General features: G+C 34.2%; 4 protein-coding genes, 1 non-coding gene and 1 pseudogene across 9 annotated transcripts; 1 reads left to right on the top strand and 5 right to left on the bottom strand.

Annotated features, from left to right (window-relative positions):
- Window positions 1-3,228: 3,228 nt before the first annotated feature.
- On the bottom strand, window positions 3,229-4,389 carry LOC111317209 (bZIP transcription factor 44 pseudogene; annotated as a pseudogene). The gene has a single exon (XR_016333308.1). The product of XR_016333308.1 is annotated as a bZIP transcription factor 44 pseudogene (transcript).
- A 2,380-nt stretch (window positions 4,390-6,769) lies between these two features.
- Window positions 6,770-10,022, bottom strand: LOC111317202 (mitogen-activated protein kinase 7). The gene is made up of 3 exons (XM_022919607.2): window positions 9,645-10,022; window positions 9,125-9,549; window positions 6,770-7,675 (listed from the first exon to the last, which is right to left on the bottom strand). The coding sequence occupies exons 2-3, from the start codon at window positions 9,545-9,547 to the stop codon at window positions 6,992-6,994; spliced, it is 1,107 nt and encodes a 368-aa protein (XP_022775342.1). The 5' UTR covers window positions 9,548-9,549; window positions 9,645-10,022; the 3' UTR covers window positions 6,770-6,991.
- Window positions 10,023-11,238: 1,216 nt separating this feature from the next.
- On the bottom strand, window positions 11,239-11,310 carry TRNAH-GUG (transfer RNA histidin (anticodon GUG)). The gene has a single exon. It is a non-coding gene; the product is annotated as a tRNA-His (tRNA).
- A 2,978-nt stretch (window positions 11,311-14,288) lies between these two features.
- LOC111317203 (uncharacterized) lies at window positions 14,289-16,228 on the top strand. The gene is made up of 4 exons (XM_022919608.2): window positions 14,289-14,540; window positions 14,900-15,527; window positions 15,831-15,962; window positions 16,064-16,228. The coding sequence occupies exons 1-4, from the start codon at window positions 14,410-14,412 to the stop codon at window positions 16,172-16,174; spliced, it is 1,002 nt and encodes a 333-aa protein (XP_022775343.2). The 5' UTR covers window positions 14,289-14,409; the 3' UTR covers window positions 16,175-16,228.
- A 917-nt stretch (window positions 16,229-17,145) lies between these two features.
- Window positions 17,146-22,670, bottom strand: LOC111317200 (phosphatidylinositol/phosphatidylcholine transfer protein SFH12-like). 4 transcript variants are annotated; one of them, XM_022919602.2, is made up of 15 exons: window positions 22,533-22,670; window positions 22,279-22,401; window positions 21,428-21,680; window positions 21,096-21,195; window positions 20,689-20,955; window positions 20,393-20,470; window positions 20,199-20,300; window positions 20,071-20,120; window positions 19,745-19,844; window positions 19,482-19,577; window positions 19,190-19,309; window positions 18,754-18,859; window positions 17,937-18,328; window positions 17,553-17,633; window positions 17,146-17,454 (listed from the first exon to the last, which is right to left on the bottom strand). In XM_022919602.2, the coding sequence occupies exons 2-15, from the start codon at window positions 22,304-22,306 to the stop codon at window positions 17,446-17,448; spliced, it is 1,782 nt and encodes a 593-aa protein (XP_022775337.1). In that variant the 5' UTR covers window positions 22,307-22,401; window positions 22,533-22,670; the 3' UTR covers window positions 17,146-17,445. The 4 variants fall into 4 exon arrangements, with proteins under 4 accessions (XP_022775337.1, XP_089609398.1, XP_022775336.1 ...); XM_089753272.1 differs by lacking the exon at window positions 22,533-22,670 and having other exon boundaries at window positions 21,428-21,507; window positions 21,573-21,680; XM_022919601.2 differs by lacking the exon at window positions 17,146-17,454 and having other exon boundaries at window positions 17,541-17,633.
- A 529-nt stretch (window positions 22,671-23,199) lies between these two features.
- Window positions 23,200-26,426, bottom strand: LOC111317204 (thioredoxin domain-containing protein PLP3B-like). The gene is made up of 9 exons (XM_022919609.2): window positions 25,716-26,426; window positions 25,521-25,614; window positions 24,969-25,043; window positions 24,823-24,870; window positions 24,583-24,725; window positions 24,373-24,445; window positions 24,197-24,258; window positions 23,813-23,910; window positions 23,200-23,739 (listed from the first exon to the last, which is right to left on the bottom strand). Exons 2-9 carry the CDS (start codon window positions 25,602-25,604, stop codon window positions 23,630-23,632), a joined length of 693 nt encoding a protein of 230 aa, XP_022775344.2. The 5' UTR covers window positions 25,605-25,614; window positions 25,716-26,426; the 3' UTR covers window positions 23,200-23,629.
- Window positions 26,427-26,445: the final 19 nt, after the last annotated feature.

Genomic DNA, 26,445 nt, shown 5'->3' with positions numbered 1-26,445 from the left:
ATGGCCATCCCTTACATCCGCACAAACCTCACTTTTTATCCTCAACAGCTCTTCAATACAATGGGAAAAGATTTACATGAAGTTTTACAAGTGAAGTTTGTAAAATTTTTTTATTAAAAATAACAAATTAAAATTAAAATTGATAGATAAAAAAATCTTATCACATATATCAATTGGGTAAAATAAAAAAAAATTAATAAATTTTGATATACTTATTAAATAAACATTTTTAGTAAAAATATTAACAAAAATTTTATTATTAAATAAATATAAATCAAAATTAAATTATAAATAATATATATTTTTTACATATTATTAATCTTCATATCAAATTTTGTTAATTTATTAATTTAAATTTTTTATTAAAATTTTTATTTATTTACTTTTAATAAAAAAATTTTACAAACTTCACTTGTGAAATTTTTCATAAATTTTGTTCAGCAACACGACCAACTCGTAGATCAACGACAAGGCTTTTCAATAGATCACTCTGACCCTGTCTATCAGCAATGGCCGTACACACTCGATATGAATAGTATTGAAGTTATGAGCTCAAAAACTACTAATACTATTGAAGTTGTTACAATTCATTCAATCAAACACATAAAATAATGGTTTCGTTCTCTCTTATGAATTAATTCTTTTTACAGACTCTAAATTAATTATTGTTAATATTACTACTAAAAACAATCACTTAAGCATAAGCTCCAGGGCATACAAATGCCGTCCAGTCAATATCCATTGAGAGATTGTAGGATTTAGCCATAAAAACATTTCCAGGAAAAACCATTAAGGAACAATTTCTCATTAGCCAAGAGCTTACTTTGAAGTATTTTGGTCCATTGGACAAGTTTCAGAATCATTATAGTGTTGGCTACCTTCACCAACATGATTTCGTATGTTATCGAATGTATGAACACAAGAACCTGACATGATTGTCTCAGTTTCAAAGAAATCTGGTACATGTAATGCAGAAAAAATTTCATGACCATTCGCATCCTCCTTAGCAACTAGCACATTTGTAATAACATTACAAAATTACTATGGACACAAACCATCGGTATATACTTATTTCGACAGCTAATAATTAATATCATTAACTAAAATTTTTTAAAAATATACATTTTGATCATCGATATAAAATTTATTCAACTAGCAGCCACCTCTCGCCTGCCAACTCTAGTTTCAACTTACTTGATAAAGAAGTTAGAGCCAAAAAAGGCACTAAATACCATTTTTTTTTATTTAACAAAAGGTCATCATCAGGAAGGATGTAATCGAGTCGAGTCGAATCGACACAGTGAGAAACTCGAGTTCGACTCATAATTCGCGGTTAGATATTCTGTTCGAACTCGATCGAGTTTTATTTTTCAAGTTCGAACTCGATTCGTGATCGAATTCGAGCTACTCGAGCTCGCTCGATTAAGCTCGATTAATATGTAAAAATAAGCTCGATTCGCATACTCGATAAGAGTTCGATTATTTATACTCAAGTTCGAACTCGAATTCGAAATAATTTATTAATTAAAATAATAAAAATATATTTAAATATAAAAGTTCGATTAAACTCGCGAGCTACTCGAGTCAAATATAAGAATATTCGAATTCGGTTCGATCGATAAGTCGAACTACTCGAATTCGAGCTCGACTCGATAATAATCGAACCGAATTTGAGTTTTCTTCTAATCAAATTCGAGTAACTTGCGAGTACTAATATATCATTTATACCCATAATCACCAGTGTTATAATAAAAAAAATTTTGGCCAATATTTATAATTAATTCAATGAAAATTTCCACTAAACCTGATTAAGAAATTAAACCTCCTTTTTTTTATTTTATTTTCTTTGGTCATGTGGGCCTGTGTCATTAATGGTTTGCCATTTATGTTTGCTTTCTCTTAATTGGTATTAAGATTATAATTAATGATTTTAACATGCAGTTAGATCCACAACGAAACCAGGGGTACATTCGAGTCTTCTTGAAGAAAAGGTTAACTATAATTTTATTGTAATTAATTAATTAATTAATTGTATTTCTAATTAATTTTTTTGGTTTGTGGTGGAAAAATGGCATGGATCTTGTCCACTTTAATATGAAACTTTGTTTACTTCCTTTCTTTTTTTTTTCAAATTTGCCCTTTATTTTTTACATAATTCATGACACAGGATTAATTGTCCTATCCATATGGCCAGCTTTGCCAAATATCAAATTACTACCCAAAAAATTATATAATTAAAACATTTATTCTAATCTCTTTCTAAATTTTATTTTTATACAAAAAAGGTCGTTCGAAGAAAAATGAATGAATTAAAGGTATTAAAATTTAAATTCATATCGATTAAATGTTATCTCTTAAATATAATTTTATTAATCAATTAAATTAAATCTCAATTTTTTTTTTAATTTTATCAATGAATTATTTTTCTCTGGAAGCGCATGCATGCATATTTATTTAGATATTAAGGGGCACTCCTTTTTGACTTATATGTGAATAATGATATTTGATTAAAATAAATTTAATGTATAATTAAGAATTATTCACCTTAATTAATTAATATTTGCAAATTGTTTTGTCAGTTTGAGTATTAAAAAGAGGGTTAGGAAACATAAATTAATTGGCTAAAGAAAATGGTAATCACAAATATCATTAAATCTGTGACTAAAGTGTGGCAGATTTTACTTGTATTTCACCATAAATTTTTAAGTTTCAGTGATTAAGAGATTGATCCATATATAATTGAGGAATCTTTGGTTAATTTTTTTATTCCTCTTTTTGGTTAAATACAGATTGGATCACCCAGATTTATGAAACCAAACCTGAGGATCAGAGATGAGAGAGAGAGAAAGACAACTGTTCTGGTTTTTCTATATTATATATTATAGTTAGTTGTCATGTTTTATTAGTTTAATATTATTTTTAATTGGCTAATTGTCTGTTTGTGAAGACAAAACTCAGGAGGAAATTTGGTAGTTGTATCCTCGTCTTTTTGTTTGATGATTGACTATTTACTAATTTAAAATTCTCTTAATTGTTTTTTTTTTTCTCAAACTTTGATAAATATATATATATATATATGTAGGCAACATCATATCTGTTGATGACATATAAAAGTAATATTTTTCATTTTTATTTTTAAAAAAGTTTTTAACTAACAATTAAGTATACATCGTACGGTGAGGGATCAAGTTGCATAGAAAATTTTTCAACAATGTGCAGCGAGCTATGTTCTTAGAAATCTTCATCCATGCATCCCTTCATTTTACAGCCATAATTAAGCCTTGGTTACAAGCTAAATAATAAAGTAAAACAAGAAAAAAGCACACACACCATAGAAATTATTAATCAGTACATAATCATGTCAGCAGAAGCCATGATGGGCTGATTGACAGAGAAAGAACCCCAAGGATTCATGAAGGTATCATCGCTAATCTGATGCTGGTGATGATAGGCAGCCTCAAAGTTGTTGTCATGATTTTCAAAAACCCCATTGCTTGAGTTTATGAAATCAATGATTTCATTGAGAGATTGCAGCCTGGTACTGAGCTCAGCCATCTGAGCTCTAAGGACTGAGTTCTCAGCCTCAATGTTCAAGTAAAGATGTGTGGTGATGTTCATGCTTGTAAGGATCTGGTTATTGTCCTTTGTAAGCTGAGAAACATGTTCCATCAGATCATCCAGGTGCTTCTGTTTACGCATCCGAGACCGACGTGCCGATTCCCTGTTGGATATCATTCTCTTGCGCTTCCTTTCATCCAAAATCTGCTGAATATCCTCTTCTGAACTTGAGCTTCTCAGCGTGCTTGAAGCTGAAGATGCTCCAGTGCTTGAAGTAGCCATGACAACAACACCTTATAACAGAAACAACAGAAACAATAACCAGACTATGCTTGGAAAAAGTAATAACACAGAACGCTGAAGTCAATTATTCAAAAGAACTCAGATATGGGATTGTTTATGAAAAATGGTTAAGAAAAACTAAAGAAAATAAGGGCTGGTTATGGGATTACAGAAAGAGATAGTTCATGAAAACACGTAGAACCAGTGAAGGAAAACAACAGAGAAAGATTGAACAAGATGGGTCCTGCGCCTAAGAGCAGAGTTGATCATAAATCCAGAAAGGAGGATTTCACTGAGTACAGGAGACATGAATCTCAAACATCAAGAATAGGATGTTGATGAGCATCAAAAAGATTAATATTGCTGGCTAGACAAAATAGAGAAACAAAGAGACTCTAGGATCTTGGGTATGTAAGATGAGAAAGGAAAGAGGTGGATGTGGGATTTCATGGTGGACTTTATAGGCTGGAAATGCCCATTGGAAACTGATAAACTAATGGAGAAAGCATTGCAGTGTTGCCTTAAAAAGTTTGGGGAAAATTAAACAGTGAATTGCGTCTAGAGAGTTGAAAGTATGGTCTTGTACGTGAAGTAGCACTAGCAAAATTGATATTGGCAAGCTTGCAGTAACAGTTAGCTACCCACTGGAAAAATAATTAACTGCTACGACAATGTAATGTCGGTTTCAGACAGCCGTTCTCTTGTTGTCTTGTACCTAGCAGTAAATCTTCATTCATGAATCATGATTGAGAGAAAATGGGTTTTACGGTCGAACACCGAAGTGGCAAAGATGATTAACCAATGATGTTTCCACAGCGGAAAAAGTTCACTGTTATTCACGGGGTCTATTGTCACATAAGCCGTACAAATCACATGCTTTCATGTCAGTTTTCTGAAGATTGGTCCCAACAAAAAAATATAGTTTTACAGAGGCCACTAAAGAAGAGGAGGAGACGGCGTAGCTGTAGTAAAAATATTGCCTTGGTAATTGTAAATTATTTAAATTCAATTACAATAAAATTTAAATTTAATTTAATTATTATATAATTAAAATTAAATTCAAATAATTTGATTTATGATTGAATCGATTTTGAATGTTTTTATATTTGGTTTAAGTAATTTGTAAATTTTAATTAATTTTTATATTTAAATATATTTTTATTATTTTAATTAATAAAATATTTTAAATTCGAGTTCGAACACAAATAAATATAAAAATTGAGCTTATTTTTATATATTAATCGAATCTAATCGAACGAATTTGAATAACTTGATTTTTATCTCGAATTGAGTTCAAATAAAAAAAGTAAAACTCGATCGAGTTCAAATTAAATTTTAAATCTCGAATTTTGAATTAAAATTAAACTTAAACTCAAATTTAATATTGTATTAATTCAAACTCGATCGATTATATCTTTAAGTGACTCATCCTCATGGCAAGGTAAGGTTTCGGTGATCTCTTCAAAGTTGGGTTTTTTTTTTTTTAAATAAAAGAAAAAGTCACGTTAGAAATTCGAGTAACTTTCCTGTGTTTTTTTGAGGTTGCCATCATTATTCTCAAATTTCAAGCTCATGGTTGGTTTTCCATGGTTAGGGTTCCGAGATGACTACTAACCTGTAACATATTCTTAATTCCTAGCCTTAAGCAACAGAACAACCAAACCCTCCATTGAAACTTGAAAGTCACACCACATTTCCATTAGGAAAAGGAAATTAAAAGTTTCATTTTTCTTAGTTTCTGAATATATAATGGTGATAGTTTGAAACGGTTCAAATGAATTTCCACGCCAATCACTTTCTTATTTCCTCCCAAATTACTTTGTAAAAGTAAAAATATTCTAAACGTTTTTCCAATAAATTTTGATTTGTCACATTGGGTTTGAACAGGACGATCGCCAGATAGACACAAAGAGTTAATGGTTGTCACGCGGAATTTCTCGAGAAAAACAAACAGCAACATCACAGTAGTAAGCCACAAGAAAATGTTTTCATATTACAGGGAATCCGATGATATCCGGACATTCATGTACGAGATCGAACTCGTTGGTCTCTTTCTAACAATGTTGAAAATTGAAATTGTTGGCTGGTTTTGGACCAACCAAATATCTAGTTGATTTTTCAGTGGACAATAACATTATAATTGTATTTGGTATATAGAAATGAAAGTTATTCAACACAAAAGTAGATGGGCTCATGATCAAATAAAAGCTGGTGGACAAAAGTAATGACCAGGCTTTTAACAGAGAAAGTTACCCCCTCAAACGTGTATATGCCATGGAAGATTCCTAGTTGCTGCAAAGTGCAAACATTATATATTTTACTTTTTTTTTTGGTTAACATATGAAATAGAGTTGGATCAGAGCTGGACTTCCAACTGAGATGAGTTTTAAAGGGGTTGACCGAAAGAAAAGAAAAGGAGAAAAAAGGGGTGAAAGTGGGCGCAGGCTATGCTTGAGTTGATACCTTGAAGGAACATTCAGGCTACAACCATGGTTTTGACTAACCAGGATTAAAGCTACGTTAACCTTGGTTAAGCCTAATTGCATGAACAGGAAAACAGTGAAAATGAAAAACTAATAAATGTTTGTAATAGGGATTGAAGCTTTAGGCTCTCAATGGGGCCTCCAGGCTATCACCATGGAAGAGCTTGGACTTTTCTCCTTCCAGGATAGAAAAGGGTTTTGTTCATTGCACTACTCTTTTTGGATATAAATTCAGATTTCAGATGATCTTATCTTGTTAAATGAGGAAAATGTTTGTTTTTCAGATTACTTTGTTCTTTAAGAAAGTTCAACTCATCCCACTCATGGCATTAAGAAGAAGAATAAGAGTTGATGGTAAATAGTCTTATCATAAACTACAATAACGGGCTAATTCCTTCTTTATTGTTCCTTCTATAACAAGATTATATATGATCAGCTCATAAACATAAAGAGAAGTCCTCTAGATTAGAAATAATAGCATAAATATTTACAAGTTACACAAGCCAAAGTCTGTTCCAAAGAAGCCACACTAATAAGGAAGATGTTAAAACAAAATCTTGGTACAATTGCTAAGTCTCAATGCAGACTTCTCAGTGGCGTTCTTCTAGGTCAAACAATAATACTGGTTCTGAAAGCACATTATGACAAAATAGCTAAAACAATGTCATCTAAGCATTTGCTGACGCAGCCTCTGGGTGGTAGTGAAGCATCTCAGTCCACATCATATCCCTAATCATCTGTTCTCCCATGTTCTCATCTATGTCAAGATCAATTGGCACTTGGGCAGGTGGATTGAGCCTGGGATCATATAGCCCTGACATGTAGGGATGTAGGAGGGCTTCTGTGACGGTAATTCTCTTAGATGGGTCAAAAACAAGCATCCTTTGCAACAAATCTATGGCTAATGGATCGGCTTGAGGGTATAAATGGGAAAAATGGGTGCCCCTAGAGTAAGGAAGTGACTTGATATACCTTCTGGCTTTGGGATTATCAATAAACTCAAGATCAGCCTCTCGCTGGCTTCCAAGGACATTGATAATTAGCTTGAGCTGGTTGAGGCACTCTGTTCCAGGAAAGATAGGTTTCCGACCAAGAATCTCTGCAAAGATGCATCCTACCGACCAAACATCAATGGAGGTCCCATAATTGTCACAACAGAGTAGGAGCTCAGGTGCACGGTACCAGCGGGTGACAACATACTCTGTCATGAATTGTTCATTACCTCTGCTGGTTCGGGCCAGCCCAAAATCACATATCTTCAGGTCACAGTTAGCATTGACAAGGAGGTTCCCAGGCTTCAAGTCTCGGTGAAGGATGTTTGCTGAGTGGAGGTACTTCAGCCCTCGTAGTAACTAAAATACTTACTAAAGGTTAGTCACAAGCAGACAAATACTTAACAGAAAAAAGAAGTTAGAAACTTGTTACAACTTTACATGGAGCCAAGTTTCTTAAGCCATAGAGGTTTACCATTACTCATAAGATTCTACTTGACACAGTCAAGAAGGTTTCTATACCTCTTATGTTTTGCTGACAAACATCATACTTTCAACTTTACTTTTACAGGATGCATATCTTATCCTGATAACCAAATAGAAATAATTCCGTGAAGCATTTGATGAAGCAGTTAAGTTAGACAAACAGAAAAGCTGAAAGAGGGAATCAAGGAACATTTACTCACTTGCAAAGAAAGTAAACGAAACAAGACTGGAACAAGAGAGAATGGAGAAGGAAATAGGATTAGGCTGAAACAGAAGGAATCAGAAAAGGCCTTTGCCATAGAATGCATATGCCAAGCACATGTGATGGAAATAAAATTTAAATTTTACTCATAATATTCTACATGAGATTATGGTTAAGTTCGCTGTATTACATATGCAAACAATGAAGCAACATAATTTTCTAACTTTACATTATTATTACCAGATGCCTACTCTATCCTGTTAATGATTATAGAAATCAGTCCGTAAGTATTTAATGAAGCAATTATGTTGACAACCAGAAAAAGCTGTAAAGGATGATCTGTACCATAATTAAGACGAGACAAGGGAAGGGAAGAGGAGGGGGAAGCACAACAAATTGAATCAGAAAAGACCCTTTCTAAATGAAATGAACATTGCATACTATTCTGGCCCTAATGATTGTGAACAACACTAACTGAATAACTCTCCTTCAATGAATATGCATCTGTATTCCTTGAACTGTTGATCAATTGCCATCATCTCGTACCATAATGAATCTACTAATAAGTTTCCACCAGTACAAGTTGTCATGCTATGCCTAATAACTCATCGCGACCACCTGAGCACCAAACTCATAAAAGACCCAAACCCAAGAAAGAATAGAAATTAAGCGTCAAAGAACGGCTATTAATGCTAACTAGACATTTTACAGTGTAAAGGTCCTGCAAAAAAGGTGAAATCAAACAACAAAATGGAAACAAATCTAATGACCTATGATAAGTACTTAACAACAATAATGCAAACTCATAGATACTCAATGGTCAATATGCATCTAACACTAAGATCACCATCTAGAGTTGGTTAAAATTTATGAGACCCAAATTGCCATATATAACTTCTATCAACAACATCATTTCTGAGAATCCAGGACCATTGAAAAGCCAAGGAAAAACTTCAGAACAGGACATACAAATTTATCTGTTAAATCTGACATCACGACATCAACAGAACGTCAAACATTATAATGCAGAAAAACGTCTCAACATTTCACTTTGGCAGCAACGAAAGCAATAAACGAAACTGTACAAAAAACAAAAGGAGAGAACGGTTATTTGCCAGTACCTGAAAAATAAAATACTTGCAATGATCATTAGAAAGCGGCTGAGAAGACTTGATAATCTGATGCAAATCCGTGTCCATAAGCTCATAAACCAAGTAAACGTCCTTAAAACTGGCTCTCTGAGTTGGCATCATAACATCCTTCAAAGCAATCACGTTATCATGTCGAATGTGTCTGAGAAGTTTCAACTCCCTCAAAGTTCTCAACGCATCAACGCGATTCTCAAATACATTGTTGATCTTCTTTATAGCCACTTTCTCATTGGTTTCCCTGTTGATTGATGAGCAAACAACGCCGTATGCTCCTCTCCCTATAGGCTTGATTGGAACGTACTTTGTGTCAATCTCGAAAAGGGTCTGCCACATTGAATAGTAATGCTTCCCTCTTGGCTTCACCCCATTCGGTGGCTCCACAAGCGTCGCCATTCCTGTGTGAAATTCCCAGAAACAAAGAATCACCATAAAAATTTTAAATTTAACAACATAAATGAACAGAAAAAAGGGGTTTGGAATCAATTCTTACTTGCCGCTTCTACTTCTTTGCTTTGATTTTTTATCAATTTCTTCACTTTTTTTTTTAACAAAAAACCAACTTTTTGCTACCCTTTTCTTCAATCTATCAGCAAGCTTCAAATTCACCAACTTTCAAATCATTCCTTCATAAAATTACGAACTTTGACCTTTATTTCTTCCAAAAAAAAAAAAACCAACTTTTTTCCTACCCTTTTCTTCAACCTCTAAACCAACTCCAAATTCACAAATTTGAAATCATTACACTGTAAAGACAAAGCCCCTTAATCTGTCTTCACAGAAAACAAACGTTGGGTCTTCAAGTAAAATTCTTTTCCGAAACCAAGAGAACTTATCTGATCTGATCTGATTCTAAATTTCTGATCGGACCAAAAAGACAAGAGAGAGAAAAGAGAAGATATATAGAGAGCATGTAAAGGAAAGGGCAGGGACGTGACGCCCACATGGCATTTTCCTTGAGGCATAAACGACATCTACATAGTGTTTTGGTTTTTGGGGGTTTGAGGAAATATCAATATAATTTCTCTCTTCATGCATAAATAACCTTAAAACTCTTTTTTTCAGATAATTTGCATCTTGGGTTTGCTTAAGCTTTGCCACGCACAAACTGCTCTATTCGCTCCACTTTCCACAAAATTGGGGAAAGAAAAAACTTCGTCTTGTTTACTATATTCAGATAATTCTTTCTTTTGTAGGCTTAGAAAATGGTGAAAAAAAAAAAGTCTCACTTTCATTAGTTAAAAATTGCACTTAAGTAATTCTGTGATTAATGATTTTATATCTTATCAAAAGAGAGCTACAAGATGACAAAAAGGTTAAAGTGATCAAATCTTTAAAACGTTTTAGTCGCTTCTTGATGAAGCTTGTTTGCTTATGACATGAGATGGACGACTTGAATTCTATTACTTGGGGGTGGCAGGTGGGGGTCAAAGTTCAAAATGCAAGACTTTGACATTAATTTTAGATGTGTTAATTAAAGGTAATCATGGCTTGCCTTTGTCATAACTTGATGATGATTAATGTTGGTGTGCTACCGCGCTAGCTACCTCTACTAGACCTAATGCACCAGTTTTTGCCAAAGAACAAAGCCATTGATAATAAGAAAGTAAGATAGGAATGTAATGATCTCAAAATTTAATTACATAATAGTTTTTTTATAATAAATAGCACATTAAATTTATTATACAGGCGTGGATCATCCATCTTTGCTATGGGTTAAACACATGCATGCCTGAGTGGCTGAGTCACATGCAATGAAGAATATGACAGAAAATGTTCACTCTTTCACTGTTTCACATGTGGATAGAGGTTCTTTTCTGCAAGGTCTGCAATGAAATTGAGTTGGCAATTTTCTTTGGGCTTTAAAGCAGAAGCTTGAAGAACAAAAAACACGAAAAATTGTGTGAACCTTAGGCCTATACACAAACTGCAAAAGCCCAAAGGCAGACACAAATTATGACCACAGGGCCTCCATGTTTACAGACACATGATTAGATCATAGAATCATAGAAAGTGGCAATCTTGGACTCTTGGGAACTCAAGTGCGTGAAAAATTTTGGAAAGGAAATGTTAAAAAGTAGTGGTAATGTGGCTGCTGGGATTCGAGCCCAGGTCTCCACGGCCACAACGTGGAATTCTTACCACTAAACTACAGCCACATTTTTGTTCATATGGCAAAATCAAAATTACTTTTATATATTTCAATATCTTTGTAAATTATCCTTCGACTGCATATGACCTATAATTTTGTTTCCTGTTAAGGATCCTGAAATCTGAATTTGATGAATGAACAGATTGAAAATCGATCCTTAATATAGTTACTTTACTTGGCTTGGAAAGGGTAAAATAATTAAAGCATGGTCCCCCATACCGGGATTTTCTGCTCTATATGCTAACAAAAGTGAGCATATATTCTTCCAGGATTCAAATGCCTTTTGTCTTCTTCTTAATTCTGCCGACTTTACACCACCTTTTCAGGGTCTTTGCCACTACGTTCTGTTGTCTTCTTACTTTTCAATTTCACCACAATTCTTTCATGTTCATAAGTTTAAACAAATTCTGATTAGTTGTTTAACCAATACAAGTAGAGAAGACAAATAAGAGTATATATAAGGCTAGGCCTACATTCTTGGCACTCTCTAACTTATAAAATATCATCTGCTACAATTTGACAGCACTCTTGCTGTGTTTCTGCAGATCATGAACTGATGAAAGAAATTAAAAACTTTCATTTGGTGTGGGAAATTTCCTTTTAATAATATGATAGATATACATATTAAAATATTATGTGAAAGCATATATAATGCATCCCAACGTGGATTCCAATTGGTGACCTATGTATGCAAGTGGATTAGACTCAGTAGGTGCTCTCTCACTTTGAATTTAATATTCCAATTCTCCTTATAACATACCAAATGAGCATCTTGGAATCCCAATGTTGTTCCAACAATTGGATAGTTTTTGCCATATAATTTAAAAATAGATATCCAAGTTGATCATCAGTTACTCTTTCAAGTAATGCTAAAACTCCACTCATTGTTATTATTATTGTTTTTCCAATGAAAACCTTCACTTATTTATAAGAAATTAAAGCAACCAATGTTGAAAAATGATTAGGATTGATGCAGAAACTGATATTAAGAATAAAAAAGTTGTGGATGATGGGCAGCCTGGAGAGACAATTTTGCAATCTCGCCCATAATCCTCATATTGCATTTTCTTTATCATCTTTTTCCTCTGATATTTGCTTATTATATATAGATCTGATCTTTTTGTTGAAAGGACATCTTAGTTTAATTAAGTTAATAAAAAAATGCTGAAAGTTCAGCATCATCACACACTAGTCAGTTTGCTTAAGCTAATGATCACATCCTTCATCACTTTTTCTGATTTTTGAACTATTAATTTCTGAAACTTGGTCTTACCACTTGTGTTTAGACAACATGTTACATTGTTTGGACTTAATTTGGAAGATTATTGATTAGGTGTTAGAACTAAGTTGAAAAGATTTATTACAAGGCATTAATTTGACAATGGGAGCTTAATTTTACTGTATTCATCTTATGAATTTAGCAAGTTTCTTCACATTGAATCAAGAATGATTGGATGGTAATTTTATGTATGATAAATCCCAATTTGATTAGCTAAGGAGTGTAATTTAGAGTATTATCTTTATTTTTTGGCTTCGTTTGTTTTTTTTTTTTTTTTTTTTTATGTATTTTTAGTTCAAAATCATGCCGTTAATGAATTTCACGCAAATATAATATATATATATATATATATATATTTTTTAATTTAAATGCATAAGATTATAGTATCGCCTGCTTAACCAAAGCCTTCCCACGTACTGTCATTCAAAGTTACATACATAGCATTCTCTTGTAATGGCTGTTCTATCAAGCATAAGGAGTGTAATTATAGATTAATCATATTTCATATATAGTAAAAGCATAAGTTAATATATACTTGGCAGTTATAGGATTGGAGTTGATTGACTCCACTTAACTTTTTTTTTAACTATATAAATATATATGTAACTAGTATGAAAAATTAATTTTTTTTTACAATGATATCACTAAAAATTATTAAAAGTTTGTTGAAAAAATTAAAAAAAAATTGATCTTCACGTTTATATTTATTTTAATTACAATTTTTTTTTCTTTATGAATACAAGTTTAACTGGTGGCATTATTGAAAAAGAAACTAATGAGTCTAAAATTTTTTTAGTATATATATCTACTGATTTTTAATTACACATTTTAAGTTTTATTTTAATTTTGATTTGTTAATTGTTTTTTATTAAAATTCTCTCTTCATTGTCGGCATATTTATTGGATAAATTTTTTTTCCTTAATTATCTTTGTAATATATATTATATATGAATTTGATCTAATTTATAAATAATTGGTTTGTTATACTTGATATAATAATTATTTCCTATATAATTAGTAATTCGATAATACAAATGTAATCTTATTATAAAAAAGTTTTAAAAAAATTTGTATCATCAATCTACTTGAATTAGTTTCTAAAATTTTGATCAAGAATGTGAGAAAAAAAAAAGCATTATATAGCATTACTAATGAAACAATTGAGATAAATTTCTATTATGGGTAAATTATAAGAAAATATATATATTTATTCATAAATTATATTATAAAATATTTTTATAGTTTTTATCAATATTATATTAAGTAATACAATATTATAAAAAATTATAATATTAACTCCACTACCACAAATTCCTGACTAATACCTGGTGGCTATGATTTAACAACCTACAACATTTTTCACTTTAAAATGATTAACCCTACAAAAATTCCTATATATATATATATATATATATATATATATGTACGTATGTATTGCTTAATATAAGTTGTTTGAACAAGTGAAAAGAAAAGAGCATTTTCAAGCAGATTTTCCTCAGCAAACCCTTCCTTTTGAGTATATATCTTATACCCCAATTCCAAAACCATGATTTCAATCATGTCTCATCGATCTAATAGAGAGGACAAAAAGGAGACTTAATCCAATATTTACAACACTACTTATAGGGTTCACTAGCAAACTTGAGCTGCATAAAGTTTCCTGTAACCTCAAAGTTTAAAGGGGGCATTCATTTTTCTTTCTTTCAGATGCTACTTTAAGCTGAGACTTGCAGTTGCAGGGAAAGACCTCAAGGGATAGGTTTGCTTAATTTGATTTTGGTTTGGTATATATTTTTGAAGTTTTACTACTCACTAGAATCATTATATATGGAGTCTGCAAATCATCATCAACACCATACGGTTCAAGAGCAGTATGTTAAATATCCCTCTGTGTTTACTCAAACTGGCCATCAAGTATCAACCACAGATGATGACTGGAACTCAAACCAGCTCTTTCTGTAAGTTCTAAGCTTACTAGCTAGTTCTTCTCATTTTTTGCTTTTCCTGGAAAGGGTTAAAGCATCTGTTGTTTCCATTGTTATAGTTTGAGCTTACTTATTGCGTATAGTTCTACATATATACCATCTTCTTTTTTTTTCTTCATGCAAAACATATATATGCCTCTTGAAGCTCTTCTTCGATAAACATTTGACATGTTTTTTTCGTTTGTAAATCGCATGGTTAATCCCAAAGCATATATGAACTTGAATCTGGACAAGTTTCTTGCTTTTGGGGTTTCTTTTATTTCAGTATAATGGTAAATTAGTAATGTTTTCAAGTTGAATATATTGTGTTTATCGTTGTTTCTTTCATGCAGGAATATTGGTAGTAAACACGATAGGAATCTGACTGAAACCATCCCAAAATCAAGGGATTTATGGCCACCGCCTTCGGTCAGTACTCCCATGAATCACGACAGTTTCAACCCACAATCCGCCAGTGAGTTTCTCCTTGCAAATATCAAAGACGAGATGTCAGATTCCTTCCCCAAACTGAGTGAGATGATGTACTGTCATTCTGGTGCGGAAGACTCATATTTACCATCTAAAAAACACTATCCACAATCTAGTGATCGTGATCTGGGAGGAAATCTATGGCATAGCAATTTCTCCATTGCTAATAACATGACTGAGCTGCAGCTTTCTTCAGGAGACTTGTACACTAATGCTCACCACTCCCCATATTTGGGAACCGCAGCTGCAACTAGCAGATATGACTTCAATCATATATTTCCAAGTACAAATATTTCTACCTCGGATTTGTGTTCCACATTTTTTTCGAGCTCTTTGGACTTGAACTTGAAATCCTTGGATCTTTTGACCTCTACGTTCGATGGGGGGAGTTGTAATCAATCTTTTATTGATAGTCCTGGGAGATTAAGAAGTGTTCTTCTGGGCCATGATCACAGACGAGAACGTAGTGATAGTCCATCCAGCAGCTCCAAAGTGGGTATCTTTCTCTCTTTATGCCTCTTTGTATTTTTCATGCATTTAAAAACTCCTGTTTACTACCAAACAAAATAACTTAATGGAAGAGCCTTTGTGGGAAAGACACAGGAAAAAGGATTGATTATCCATTTTTAGTTTTACAAAGGGGACTTCAATTTCACCTGCAATAAAAGAGTTCTTTTTCAGTTCAATATGCTACATGTGGCCATTCTTGCAAGCTTTTCCATTGATCATCACTTTAACATGATTCTCCTCTCGCAATCTATACACTGAAGTGCTTTTCTTTTCATCATCATAAAGGTATCAGCCTTTGCTAGTGGATCAATTACAAGCACAAAGAGGCCTGGTAGCTTTTCTGAGACAAAGGAATCCCATACAGATGCTAAGAAGTATCGATCCACAATGTCACGATCCCCATTTCCAACATTGAAGGTGATACTACCATTTCCACTACCAATTCTTGAAGTTGTAGTTTCTTTTCCTCTCATATTTTTCAATTTCTTACTAGCTCGGACTTGGGTTTTTAACTATAGATTAGAAAGGAGAAACTAGGAGACAGGGTTGCAGCTCTTCAGAAGTTGGTGGCACCTTTTGGCAAGGTACAATTCTTCTCTCCATGTTACTTCCCTATCACCATCCACTAAGAGTGAATGAGATGAGAGAGATTTAGACTTAAAAAGGTTAAAATATTAACAGGGCCATGCTCACATATCTAAATTTCTGTATGGAGTGATTGACAGACAGATACAGCCTCTGTGTTAACAGAAGCCATTGGATACATCCAGTTCCTGCATGACCAAGTTCAGGTATTTTTCTCTCATTTGGTTATTTTCTCTTTTACCATTGTATTCATACTTGGCTATCCACGTTTTGCATGCGCAAATTTGATCTGTCCCGCAAGGGCAAGAATATAGTTGCTCAGGGATCCTGAACAAGTTTTTTCTTCCATTTCCTTTGCAGACACTGAGCGTTCCATATATGAAGTCATCACAAATCAAGCTACATAGAACAGTGCAAGTGGTATGAAATTCCCTAGCCATCTCAATAAACAACAAAATTGCTTCCCATTGACTTTGATAGGAAAATCCACTAATTTTCTCTTATTGGCAGGGTTCAAAAAAGGAAGAAGGAAAAGAATTAGAGCAGAAACGTGATCTTAGAAGTAGAGGACTATGCCTTGTGCCTCAGTCTTGCGCATCATATTTTATTAATAGTTGCAGTAGTGGAATCTAGACATCCCCCTTGAGTAACTTGAGGTTGAACATAAGAAAAATGATTTTGGCCTTTGGGATTATGAAAAACTATAAACTACGGGAGTAGGCTCAAGGTATTGAGACTTAGAGCTTTGGCTGGCTCATGTATACTTGTCAACCTCCATTAAAAAATGTTTATTAGGGGCTCATCAATTTGGAAAGGCTATTAAACTCGGCATAAAACTTTTCTACTTGAGTGCATTATATGCCGAAAAATCTATTTGGATACAAAAAAAATCGCATAATAAAAATAAAGGGGGGGAGGGTTGGATGAATGTTGAAATCTCTGCAGTTGCAGCAGAGATGGCTGATTCTGATTACCATATTATTATAACATAGACTAGGAATGAAGTATGGAGATTACCACTCATTAAATATATCCCTCCATGCATCCAAGGGACTTTCATTTCCTCCTTTTATAATCCCTGGATTCTAAACAAGGGAGATTAAAAAATAGAAGGTCAAACATGTGCCTGCCAACATGCATATATGTACATCGATCTATACAGGCCGATTAAAATATGTATATTTGATCAAAACTTTACATTTGCATCTTATGAGTGAAATGTCAGACAAGAGTGCATTTGGGGGGGTGGCCTTATATAACGAATTACCCCACCACCAGTTTCCTGAGCATCTGTCAGCATCCAGCTTTTCTTTCTTCACCAGAACTGAAATACAAGCAAATCAATTTCAGAAACACAAGTTCATGTAAATTATAATGTTCATAAGTAAAGGATAAATGGGCAATATGATCTTAATAGCTTACCAAAGTCTTCTTCTTCCTCTTCTTCTTTTTGTCAAGGTACGCCGCGAGCTCCTGTTGTTGAGCAAATGAGTCTTCTAGAGCCTGAAAAAGCAAGTCAATGGCAATCAGTTTAAGTGTAACGCTGCAATTAAGCATTTTCCCTTTTTTTTCCTTCTTTTTATCTGTACAAAATTATTTGGCAAAAGTATGCAAGTGTACTTTATAGTTATTAGAACTTGTATTTGATGTCCTTAATTTGAAATAGAATATAGTACTATTAACTGATGCCTTAGAGTTGAAATGACTGGGATAGGCAATTAGGATTAATGTTTCAGAAATATAGCTTGTGCTAATCTGGTCAATTAGATTCTTTATAAATAATTTTATCAAAAGCAGCAATTTTACCTTCTTGGTTGCCATAAGCTCTTGCTCCAAGGCATCCGCCCGATGTAGTGCAGAATGTAACATTTCCTCCTTCTCAGGGGGCATTGTCGTAGGTTTCATGTGCATAACAGTTACTTTCTCTTCCAACTCAGCCATACGTTTCATGACAGACATCAACTCAGCAGTGGAGATGGCTGCTGGGGATAGCTTGGCTGAAAGTTCCTGGCTCTTAACCTCTGTGTCAGCACAGTAAACAGGACTAGAGTAGATGTTGGCATCAGTGAGCCTCCTGGGCATGTTGCGTGTCACTCTGACCATTGTGGCAATACCCATAACAAAGGTCATGACACCATTGAAAAGATTAGAGCTACGCCCATCAGGAACCTTGCAAGTTTCTTGCATAGCATACGAATCTGCCATTGCAACAATAGAAACCTTAGGTCCTATTATAATTTAGTTTAGACACACATAAATAGAGGAACTATCTGATCCAAGAAATCAATATCCTTTCATTTCCTTCATCAGCTAAAGAATTTAAAATGAAGAATAGAGGTATCAGAAAATTTTACTCTATTCTCCTTGGCCATAAAATTATTATAATTTTGGCGTCCCAACTTATAGATTTTGACATACTTTATATGCTTAAACAAATCATTCTGTCCTTGATACTGAATTCTGTAGTTCTAGTTCTTCTTGAAAAGAAAAGTATCTAGATTAAAATAAAAAATGAGCGGTTCATAACAATATGATCAATTAGCCTCTTTAAACTAGATTGAGGAACATGCACATTATGTGTGCGCGCTAATATTAGATGTAACAGTCTGAGTAGGCCTTGTACCTTTGGATAGAGCGACAACATTTTCATTCTGCACTTTGTTCTGCCAAGCAAAATCCACAGGTTTATCAACCATTGGGACAAATTTCTCATATTGGCTCATTTGGACCTGCAATATTTATTTATCAGAACAAAGAGAAATGAAGGGGGAAAAATTGTAACTTCACCCATACAAACATAACAAAATGAACTTTCAGAGTGAAAAAAAGAAAAGAAGAAAAGCAAGGCAGGAAGGAGGTGAAGCAAATAAATTCAATCATGTCAAGATATCCAGGAACTCAAGGACTTTGTTGGTACTGGGCCTTGTGCCGTGTAAGGTTCTACATCTTTCACAACTTGATTCAACTTTGAGTTCTATGTTGGTACCACCAGAAGCAGATTCAAAGCATGAAACCCCTTAATTATTGACAATATTGTGTAGGAAGGCCGCTAAACTTACGTTTTCATGAACAGGAGAGAGCTGCAGGTGCTCAGCATTATTCTTTGAAAGTGTAGAAGAAAGAGATTGTTTCTTTCCTGCATCTGCCTCAGCATCCAAGGATTCACTAGCCTGGGTAGACTGTATGTGAAACAAACTACTCAGTCAATCGATAAAAAGAAGATACAAAAGAAAAGCCAATGAATTAAGAAAAAATTGATGATAAACATGCAACATGTTTATAATTCAGGGACATATCGATGTAGGGGGAAAAGAGGAAGAGGCAGGTGCATGCACATAGAGCAGGTGGAACCTTTGAGAGAGCGGTCTTATCCTCCAAAATTGTTTTCTCTTCAATGCTTTGAGACTGAGATTTCTTTGTGCATTTATGTTCACCATTTTGAACCATCTGCAGGTCAAAGAATTGGTTAGTAGTTCCTTGACTCCAGAAACCAAACCACACAAGATAATCAATATGACTGCAATTGAGAAAAAAAAAAAAAAAAAAAAAGAAAGAAAGAAAGAAAAGTGAACAAAATGAAAGAAGAATGGAACTAAAAGATAGTTGTGATCCACCTTCAAGATCTCCGGGTCCTTCCATGGGCCCTTATCAGAAAGCATGCAGCCTCCCTGATCAGCACAAGTGCAAGTACCTCCCAAAAAATCTGGCAACTCACTGATATAGAGCCACAACAGGAAAAAAAACAAAAACAAAAGAAAAATTAGCAAACAAAACAGAAGCAACACCAGGAAAATGTTTGCAACACTTAATGTGAATGTTTGATGATAATGCATCTCATAATCTTTGGTTCTTCTAAATTCTAAGTTAGGATTGGATAAAAATCAGAAAGGCAACATACAAAATAAAGAAGCAAAACTTAGATCATCTAATGGGTGTATACCTAGCATCAATTATTTCAAGCAACTTGCTCTGATATTTGTTGCCAAGAACCTGGTACATAAGAGATTTTGCCGATCAGTTTCTATTGGCAAAAACTAGCAAATTCAACGAGAGGAATCGTATGCTAACATGGATTTTGGCTGTGGTCTTAGGATCAAGGAAAGACTTAATAGTGTTCCACAACATTCTAAATCCAGAACCTGCATTGATGATGAACATGCGGTTCAAAGTCTGCAAAAAGGGCAACAGTTTCCACATCACAAAGTCATCATCTACCGTTAAAAATCACAACCAAAAAAAATAGTCATTAAGGAAATTGGTACCTCGGGATAATTGTCACCATCAGTCTTCTGAAGAAGAGTGATAAGTTCTCTAGCTGCTTTTGTGAAGCTTTTGAGACCCTGTGTCATTAACTTGAAATTAGGCTAGAGGATAATCTCATACATGATTTATACTTTTTTCTTGTCAGAAAACATGAGTTATACTTTTGAAAATAAGATTTGGGAACATTAGAGGTGGAAGCGAGCATTTTGCAGTCGTTCGAGCACTTTATAGTGATTAATCACATCTTTTATCATATTCTTGTATCATAGACATAGTGATTACTGTTCTCACTTACCACTCCTTGCACATCCAAGATGGTTGTGCTTTGGTCAATGTGCTTCTTGGCAGCAATAGAGCAAGCTGGAAACTTAACATCAAAGGTCCTCTCAAATTCCTTTACATGGTATTTGAGATAGCGGTCCAGGGTTGTGACCTGCATGAGCTTGGTAGCATCTACTAGACCTATTCTCTCTATATACACCGGTCGTCCATCCTTATCTACTCCATGGTACCCTTGGGGATAATATTGCACGACTTCATTATGCTCCTTGAACTCGAAGTCCTTAAACAAAGAGCAGAAAACAGGAAGGGAACTCAGCCAAAGAGTCATTTGGGGCAGTTTTGAAAAAGGCAATGTTTGAAAGGAACATAAACAAATAAAAGAATTCTGTGTCTTCTAGAGATGAATTCTAAGAAGAATACCTCTAAAATTGTGTCGGTACCAAATTCCTTCCTCCATTGGAGCATATCAGACCACATTTGCTTTGTTTTCTCAATGTCAAATTTTCTGGCTTTCAAGAACCTGCATTATCAGAGGGGTATATTTAGAGGTCAATAAGTATATAACAAATTCAAACCAGTTCTACATGTTGGGTAACCTGTCATATAATAACTTTAGATACTAAAACAGCAAGAGCTATAATCACATTTGCGGTTGCCTTACCAAGTTCTTAATTTGAATACAGCAGCCAAGTAGACGTATAGAACAATGTATTAATCTATATCACCAAAGATGAAACAGGACAGAAAGTAACCTGAGCATCATGTGATAATCATCATGTTTCTCGGGGAGCAATTCCTCCAATATAAGTGCCTGACGCAAGGCATCAACAGCCTGCAATTCCTCTGCATCATGCACATCCTCAATTTCAACAGACATTACTTTACTGCTTCTCCTACCTTTCTTTGTAAAAGAATTCCTGAATTTATTGGAGGCACTGATTGCTGCCTTCTTCAGAGACCCCATTGTGGTCATTTTTTCTTCCTCGGGGTCATCAATATCAGATGCTGTAGAAGGAACAATTATTAACATCAAATATAATAAAAATTGAAAATATTCCAAATATTCGCCATCTATTAAGATTAAGTTTTGGTTTTGATCGGCCATCATTAACAAATAGCAATCAAATAGTGTACACCGGAATCCCATTGCAATTATGCCACAAAAATTCATGCAAATCAGCATTCAGCAGTACAATAACAACATTCTCCAACTATAACATCTAAACATCCTCTTTGGATAATTGGGATTTTGTTCAAAGCAACGAGGGCAGGAGAAAACCAGCTAATTGTACACAAGTGAGGCTGCAAAAGAAGCAAGCAGCAGGACAAAAAGATACAAATCAATACATCCAAAATGTACAATGATGCTATCTAACTAAAATGGGTTCTCGTTACATCCAATCCGAGCATTTGACTCAATGGCAGGTGCATTATCCTTTTCGAATCCCCCTTCCCCAAATAAACATAAAAAATTAAAAGGGTTCTCATTCATGGCCCACCTAACTATCCTGTTGATAGAAGTAGAACATCTAACAAGCATGGAGATCCTAATAACAGAATATGAAACAGAAAGAAAAGAAGGTAGGGAGAATAAGAAGAGGACCTTGTTTTTGAGATAGAATAGCGGACATGATTTGAGGCTTTGGGAATTTTCCTGATAGGTGAGCAACAGTAAATGGCAGAAGAATCAAGCACTCATTTATCTATCGCTCCCAGACCCAAATGCCTGCACATATAACATTAAATCAACAGCATTCAAAGATCGAGATGGGAAACACTAAAACTAGAATTCAAGTCTAAACATAGAGAAAGAGAGAGAGAGAGAGAGAGAGAAAAAAAAAAAGAAAAACAATATACCTCTGCAAAGTAGCAAGGAGGATAGAAGGAGAATAATATAAGAGAGAGCTAATTTTTTCTGTGGATTGTTTTAGCGTCCTTCGAAAATGGCGGGGAGACAATGAGGCAGACACGACATACCAATCAAACAAAACATTGGTAATGTTTTTGTTAATGTTTGTAAGAAAAGAAGAAATGGGCTTGTTTTTTTATTATTATTATTATTTGGCAATTGCATTTTAATGATCTTTTGACCAAGTCTCCACTCTCAACAACTGTCATGGCCATTCTTTTTATAGAAATTTGAATGCGAAATGCATGGCCTCTCCGTTCAAATTTCTTTTTGAGGGTTCCTTTCCTTTTCCCTAAACTAAACGGTCTTTCCCTCTTTACGCGGCAAAAAAAAATTAAAAAAAAATCATTCATTAGACCCATAATTCTTCTTTTGTCAATATTTGGCTAACGAACATGGCCGTGAGAATATACACGTTCATATAAAGTTGAATGGCATATATATTTTTTTATTAAAAACCTTTTTCTCGAACCATTTATTTGTGAAATCCAGAATAACTAACAGTTTTCATTGCCGTCAGTCGTGAGTGTTAAACTTTAAATTTCAATAACCATGATCATGATTCAAATTCTGACACCCAAATAGAAAAAAAAAACACTAAAAGTTTTAGGATGGTTGAAGTTGAACCATTAAGAGAATTCATTAAATTGCCTCCTACGCGAATCAGTCACAAATGTAATGCTAAGAACTAGCTGCAAAGTACTGCAGCACTTGAATAACGAAACAATGTTGTATGACCTAATACATAAGAAGGCGAAGAGTACAACCGTACATCAATGACCTATATACCTGTCCCTCTAGCTTGCCTCTGTTTTTCGATACGATTTGAACTTCAAACCCAGAATCACACTACGATTGCCGAACTTCAGCACCAAACCAAGACACTTTGTAGTTACCAGTGCTTAGCAGTTGATATGGCAATATTCCTATTTAATTCTGGGAGTGCAAACTGAACTTCTTGAGATATGGAACCACACACGTGCAAAAACAATGGATAATCCCATGGAAAACAGTAATTTTATTTTTTTTTTTTCTGTTTCCATTTTTAGTCAGAATCAGAGTCATGATTCAAAGAAGACCTCACTGTCTTGCTCCTACTCTCATCATAAACATCATCTTCATCATCTTCATCATTTTTCTTCTTGCTAATTATACCTGTAAAATGATATATGGTTTCAGATGCTACTACATGCTATAAATTGCATGTTGAACTAGACAAAGTCATTACCTTTCTTTATCAGTACAACCTCAAGTGTCCTAGTAGCAAAATCATCTTTCCCTCCGAGATCTTGAAACCCAACCAGCCTATCCACTGCAATCCCTTTTCTGACCAAAAATTGCAACTCTTCAAGTTAGATAGATATGATAAAAGAGATATCACAGTTTTCTAACTTCAATACTTGATGCTTCAATGTTTGACTGGGTAGATCCCTATTCCTTATCAATATTTATTGCTTAATTCTTAGGTAGAAGGAGGAAAATATAGAAAATTATTACAGAACTAAATAAACATGATGTGTAAATCCTTTTTTTTTCTGCATCATATAAACACTATCAATATTTGAGCCTTCAAGGGAAAGGAAGAGAAAAGAAAAGCTAAGAGATGGCTGACCTGAAAATTATAACACAGGGCAAAGTTTTGACAGCAAGTTTGGTGACAAAGAAAGGCGCATTCTGCCACAAAAATTCAGAATCGTATGTTGGCAATGAAAAGAATAACACATCCAGAATGAAATATGAAAAATCTCTATCAACATGTAGAAACAGAAAAGGCTTGTTGATATTCACCTCAGCATCCAGCTTGATGAACTTTGTATCCATGTGCTTTAGTGCAAGGGCTTTCAAATGCTTATCCATTATCCTGGATTATCCATGTATATTACACAATTAAGTCTCGCACATTTATGATGGAGCATGCTCAGTGTTTGTGTGCAAGCATGAATGTCACTTCATGTGCATATGTATGAGTCATAGACAGAGAAAAGTTAAAAACTTTACTTGCATCGGTAGAACTCCTTATGGTAGAAGTGACAAATCACTTTCTCGCTTCCAGTGACTTCAGCCAAAAACTCTCCTTCACTAATCTCCCTGTACTCTCCATGCCCTTGCCTCTTTAATGCTTCTCGCTTCTCAGCTTCTTTCTATTCACATAAATCCTAGGAGTTCAGAATGCCTATCCTCAGAGCTATAGACTCTATTGCATCATTTTGAATTAAGAATTACTATTAAATTTCTAACCTTGAGAGCCCCAATCCTGTCAGCATGCAGTTTTTCCAGCTCAGGATCCTGCATGCAAGAAGCACATGAGCCTAAACGAAAGCCGAACAATGTAGAAGGAAACAAAGATGCTACATCATAAAATACAGAAAGCTTGAAAGACTTACATCGATCAGCTCATCAAGGTCAACCTCCTGGTTGACTGAAGTTGATGATTGTGCCTTCTCTTGGGCAAGCAGCTCCTGTAAGATCATCACATTGACACATTAAACAGATGCCACTTGGCATAACTATTTTGTTACAAGCTAACTTGGACAATCAGACATCACAATTTTACAGCTAAGTTATATCAATCTAGCTTAGACCATTTAAACTTTACCATCAGAACAATGAAAACCATCCATTTACAGTTCCCAAGCAACCCTTCAAAGTTCAAACCCACTTTTTTAATCCAAAACAAAATCTCGAAATTGTATGATTATAAAAGAATATAGATTTTCAACAACCATGAATTCAATTACAACTTTACTACACTGCCTACAAGTCCAAGCACAAATTATTCTCTCCAAGTTCTCTAGCAAATTACAGTTGCTTCAGTGGCATAACAGTAAAAATCTGCCCAAAAGGCAAGGAGCTAAAAATCCAATTAAAATATCAAAGATTAAAAAAAGAAAAAAAACCCATAAATAAAGAACCGAAAATAGAGAGAAAAAGACAACCTGTTTATAGTCACGAGCAGCTGCTGCCATTACATTCCCAAATGCCAAATTAGACAAAGTTGATTTAACTGAATTGGGATCCATTTCTCTTTCTCTGAAAGATTAAAACAAAAAATAAAACATTCATAAAAAATACAAAATCGAGGCTTTAATGGAAATTATAACGAAGCACGCAGACCCAGAGTAGATTCTTACTTGCTGGATGTTTGGGTCGAGACTGAAGAAGAGCCGAAAAGAAAAAAGGGACCTCGAAAATTTGAAGGAAGAGAAAGAGTCAGATGAAGCGCACCGGTTTTGAGGGTGGAGTAACTGGAGTTACTGTGAGCCTTAGCAGGGAAATCTTAGCTCCTGAAGACCCAAATTTAAGTACCCAAAATTCCAATTTAGGCCCAAGTATTGGGCTGACTTGAGGGTTTTTAGAGTTTTGCAATGAATCATTTTTTACGACTCCAAGGGACTTCTAATTCTACGATTATAAATTAAGGGCTCTTTTGATAATCATATCTTCAAACAAACCACATACTTAATAACTCTAAAAAAGGGTTCTTAACAAAGTATGTTTTGCAATTCAACATATTTTTCTCCATGGAAATTATATTTAATGGTAAAAGAAAATTTTATTAGAGTCTAATATTTTACTACAATGAATCGGATCAAAATCAAAAATATATTTTATAAAATCGAATCAAAATCAAAATGAATAAAAACCCATCTTAACCTGCGCATTGCCATCACTAGTCACCATTGGATTTCAATCTCTTAGTTCTTGATACTATTACATTCAGTCTTGTGATGGAGGAATGAACTTCACCGCAATCTGTGGCTTTATTCTTGATTCCATTGGCTTCATTCTTCTGCCGTTTAAGGAATTTAACAAGACCTTATAGAACAACGTTGGCATCATCATTTTTCATCAATTCCTCCG

The sequence above is a fragment of the Durio zibethinus genome, chromosome 24 (assembly GCF_047325235.1).
Source record: "Durio zibethinus cultivar Kanyao isolate XHJ-2024 chromosome 24, ASM4732523v1, whole genome shotgun sequence".
NCBI classification, from domain to species: domain Eukaryota; kingdom Viridiplantae; phylum Streptophyta; class Magnoliopsida; order Malvales; family Malvaceae; genus Durio; species Durio zibethinus.
The sequence above is the reverse complement of the archived record's forward strand: the minus strand, read 5'-3'. Positions and strand labels throughout refer to the sequence as shown.

What these genes read in the sequence shown, in the direction of transcription:
- LOC111317202 (XM_022919607.2), bottom strand. Translation starts at nt 9,547, where the DNA reads ATGGCGACGCTTGTGGAGCCACCGAATGGGGTGAAGCCAAGAGGGAAG. An exon ending in GCAAGTATTTTATTTTTCAG is followed by an intron (nt 7,676 to 9,124) that starts GTACTGGCAAAT and finishes TAAGTATTTTAG; the next exon opens with TTACTACGAGGGCTGAAGTA.
- LOC111317203 (XM_022919608.2), top strand. Translation starts at nt 14,410, where the DNA reads ATGGAGTCTGCAAATCATCATCAACACCATACGGTTCAAGAGCAGTAT. An exon ending in GTCCATCCAGCAGCTCCAAA is followed by an intron (nt 15,528 to 15,830) that starts GTGGGTATCTTT and finishes ATCATCATAAAG; the next exon opens with GTATCAGCCTTTGCTAGTGG. An exon ending in CCCCATTTCCAACATTGAAG is followed by an intron (nt 15,963 to 16,063) that starts GTGATACTACCA and finishes TTTTAACTATAG; the next exon opens with ATTAGAAAGGAGAAACTAGG.
- LOC111317200 (XM_022919601.2), bottom strand. Translation starts at nt 22,306, where the DNA reads ATGTCCGCTATTCTATCTCAAAAACAAG. An exon ending in TATTCTATCTCAAAAACAAG is followed by an intron (nt 21,681 to 22,278) that starts GTCCTCTTCTTA and finishes TTCCTTCTACAG; the next exon opens with CATCTGATATTGATGACCCC. An exon ending in CTTGAAATAATTGATGCTAG is followed by an intron (nt 19,845 to 20,070) that starts GTATACACCCAT and finishes GCTCTATATCAG; the next exon opens with TGAGTTGCCAGATTTTTTGG.
- LOC111317204 (XM_022919609.2), bottom strand. Translation starts at nt 25,604, where the DNA reads ATGGATCCCAATTCAGTTAAATCAACTTTGTCTAATTTGGCATTTGGG. An exon ending in ACCTTGATGAGCTGATCGAT is followed by an intron (nt 24,871 to 24,968) that starts GTAAGTCTTTCA and finishes TCTTGCATGCAG; the next exon opens with GATCCTGAGCTGGAAAAACT. An exon ending in AAGGAGTTCTACCGATGCAA is followed by an intron (nt 24,446 to 24,582) that starts GTAAAGTTTTTA and finishes TGGATAATCCAG; the next exon opens with GATAATGGATAAGCATTTGA.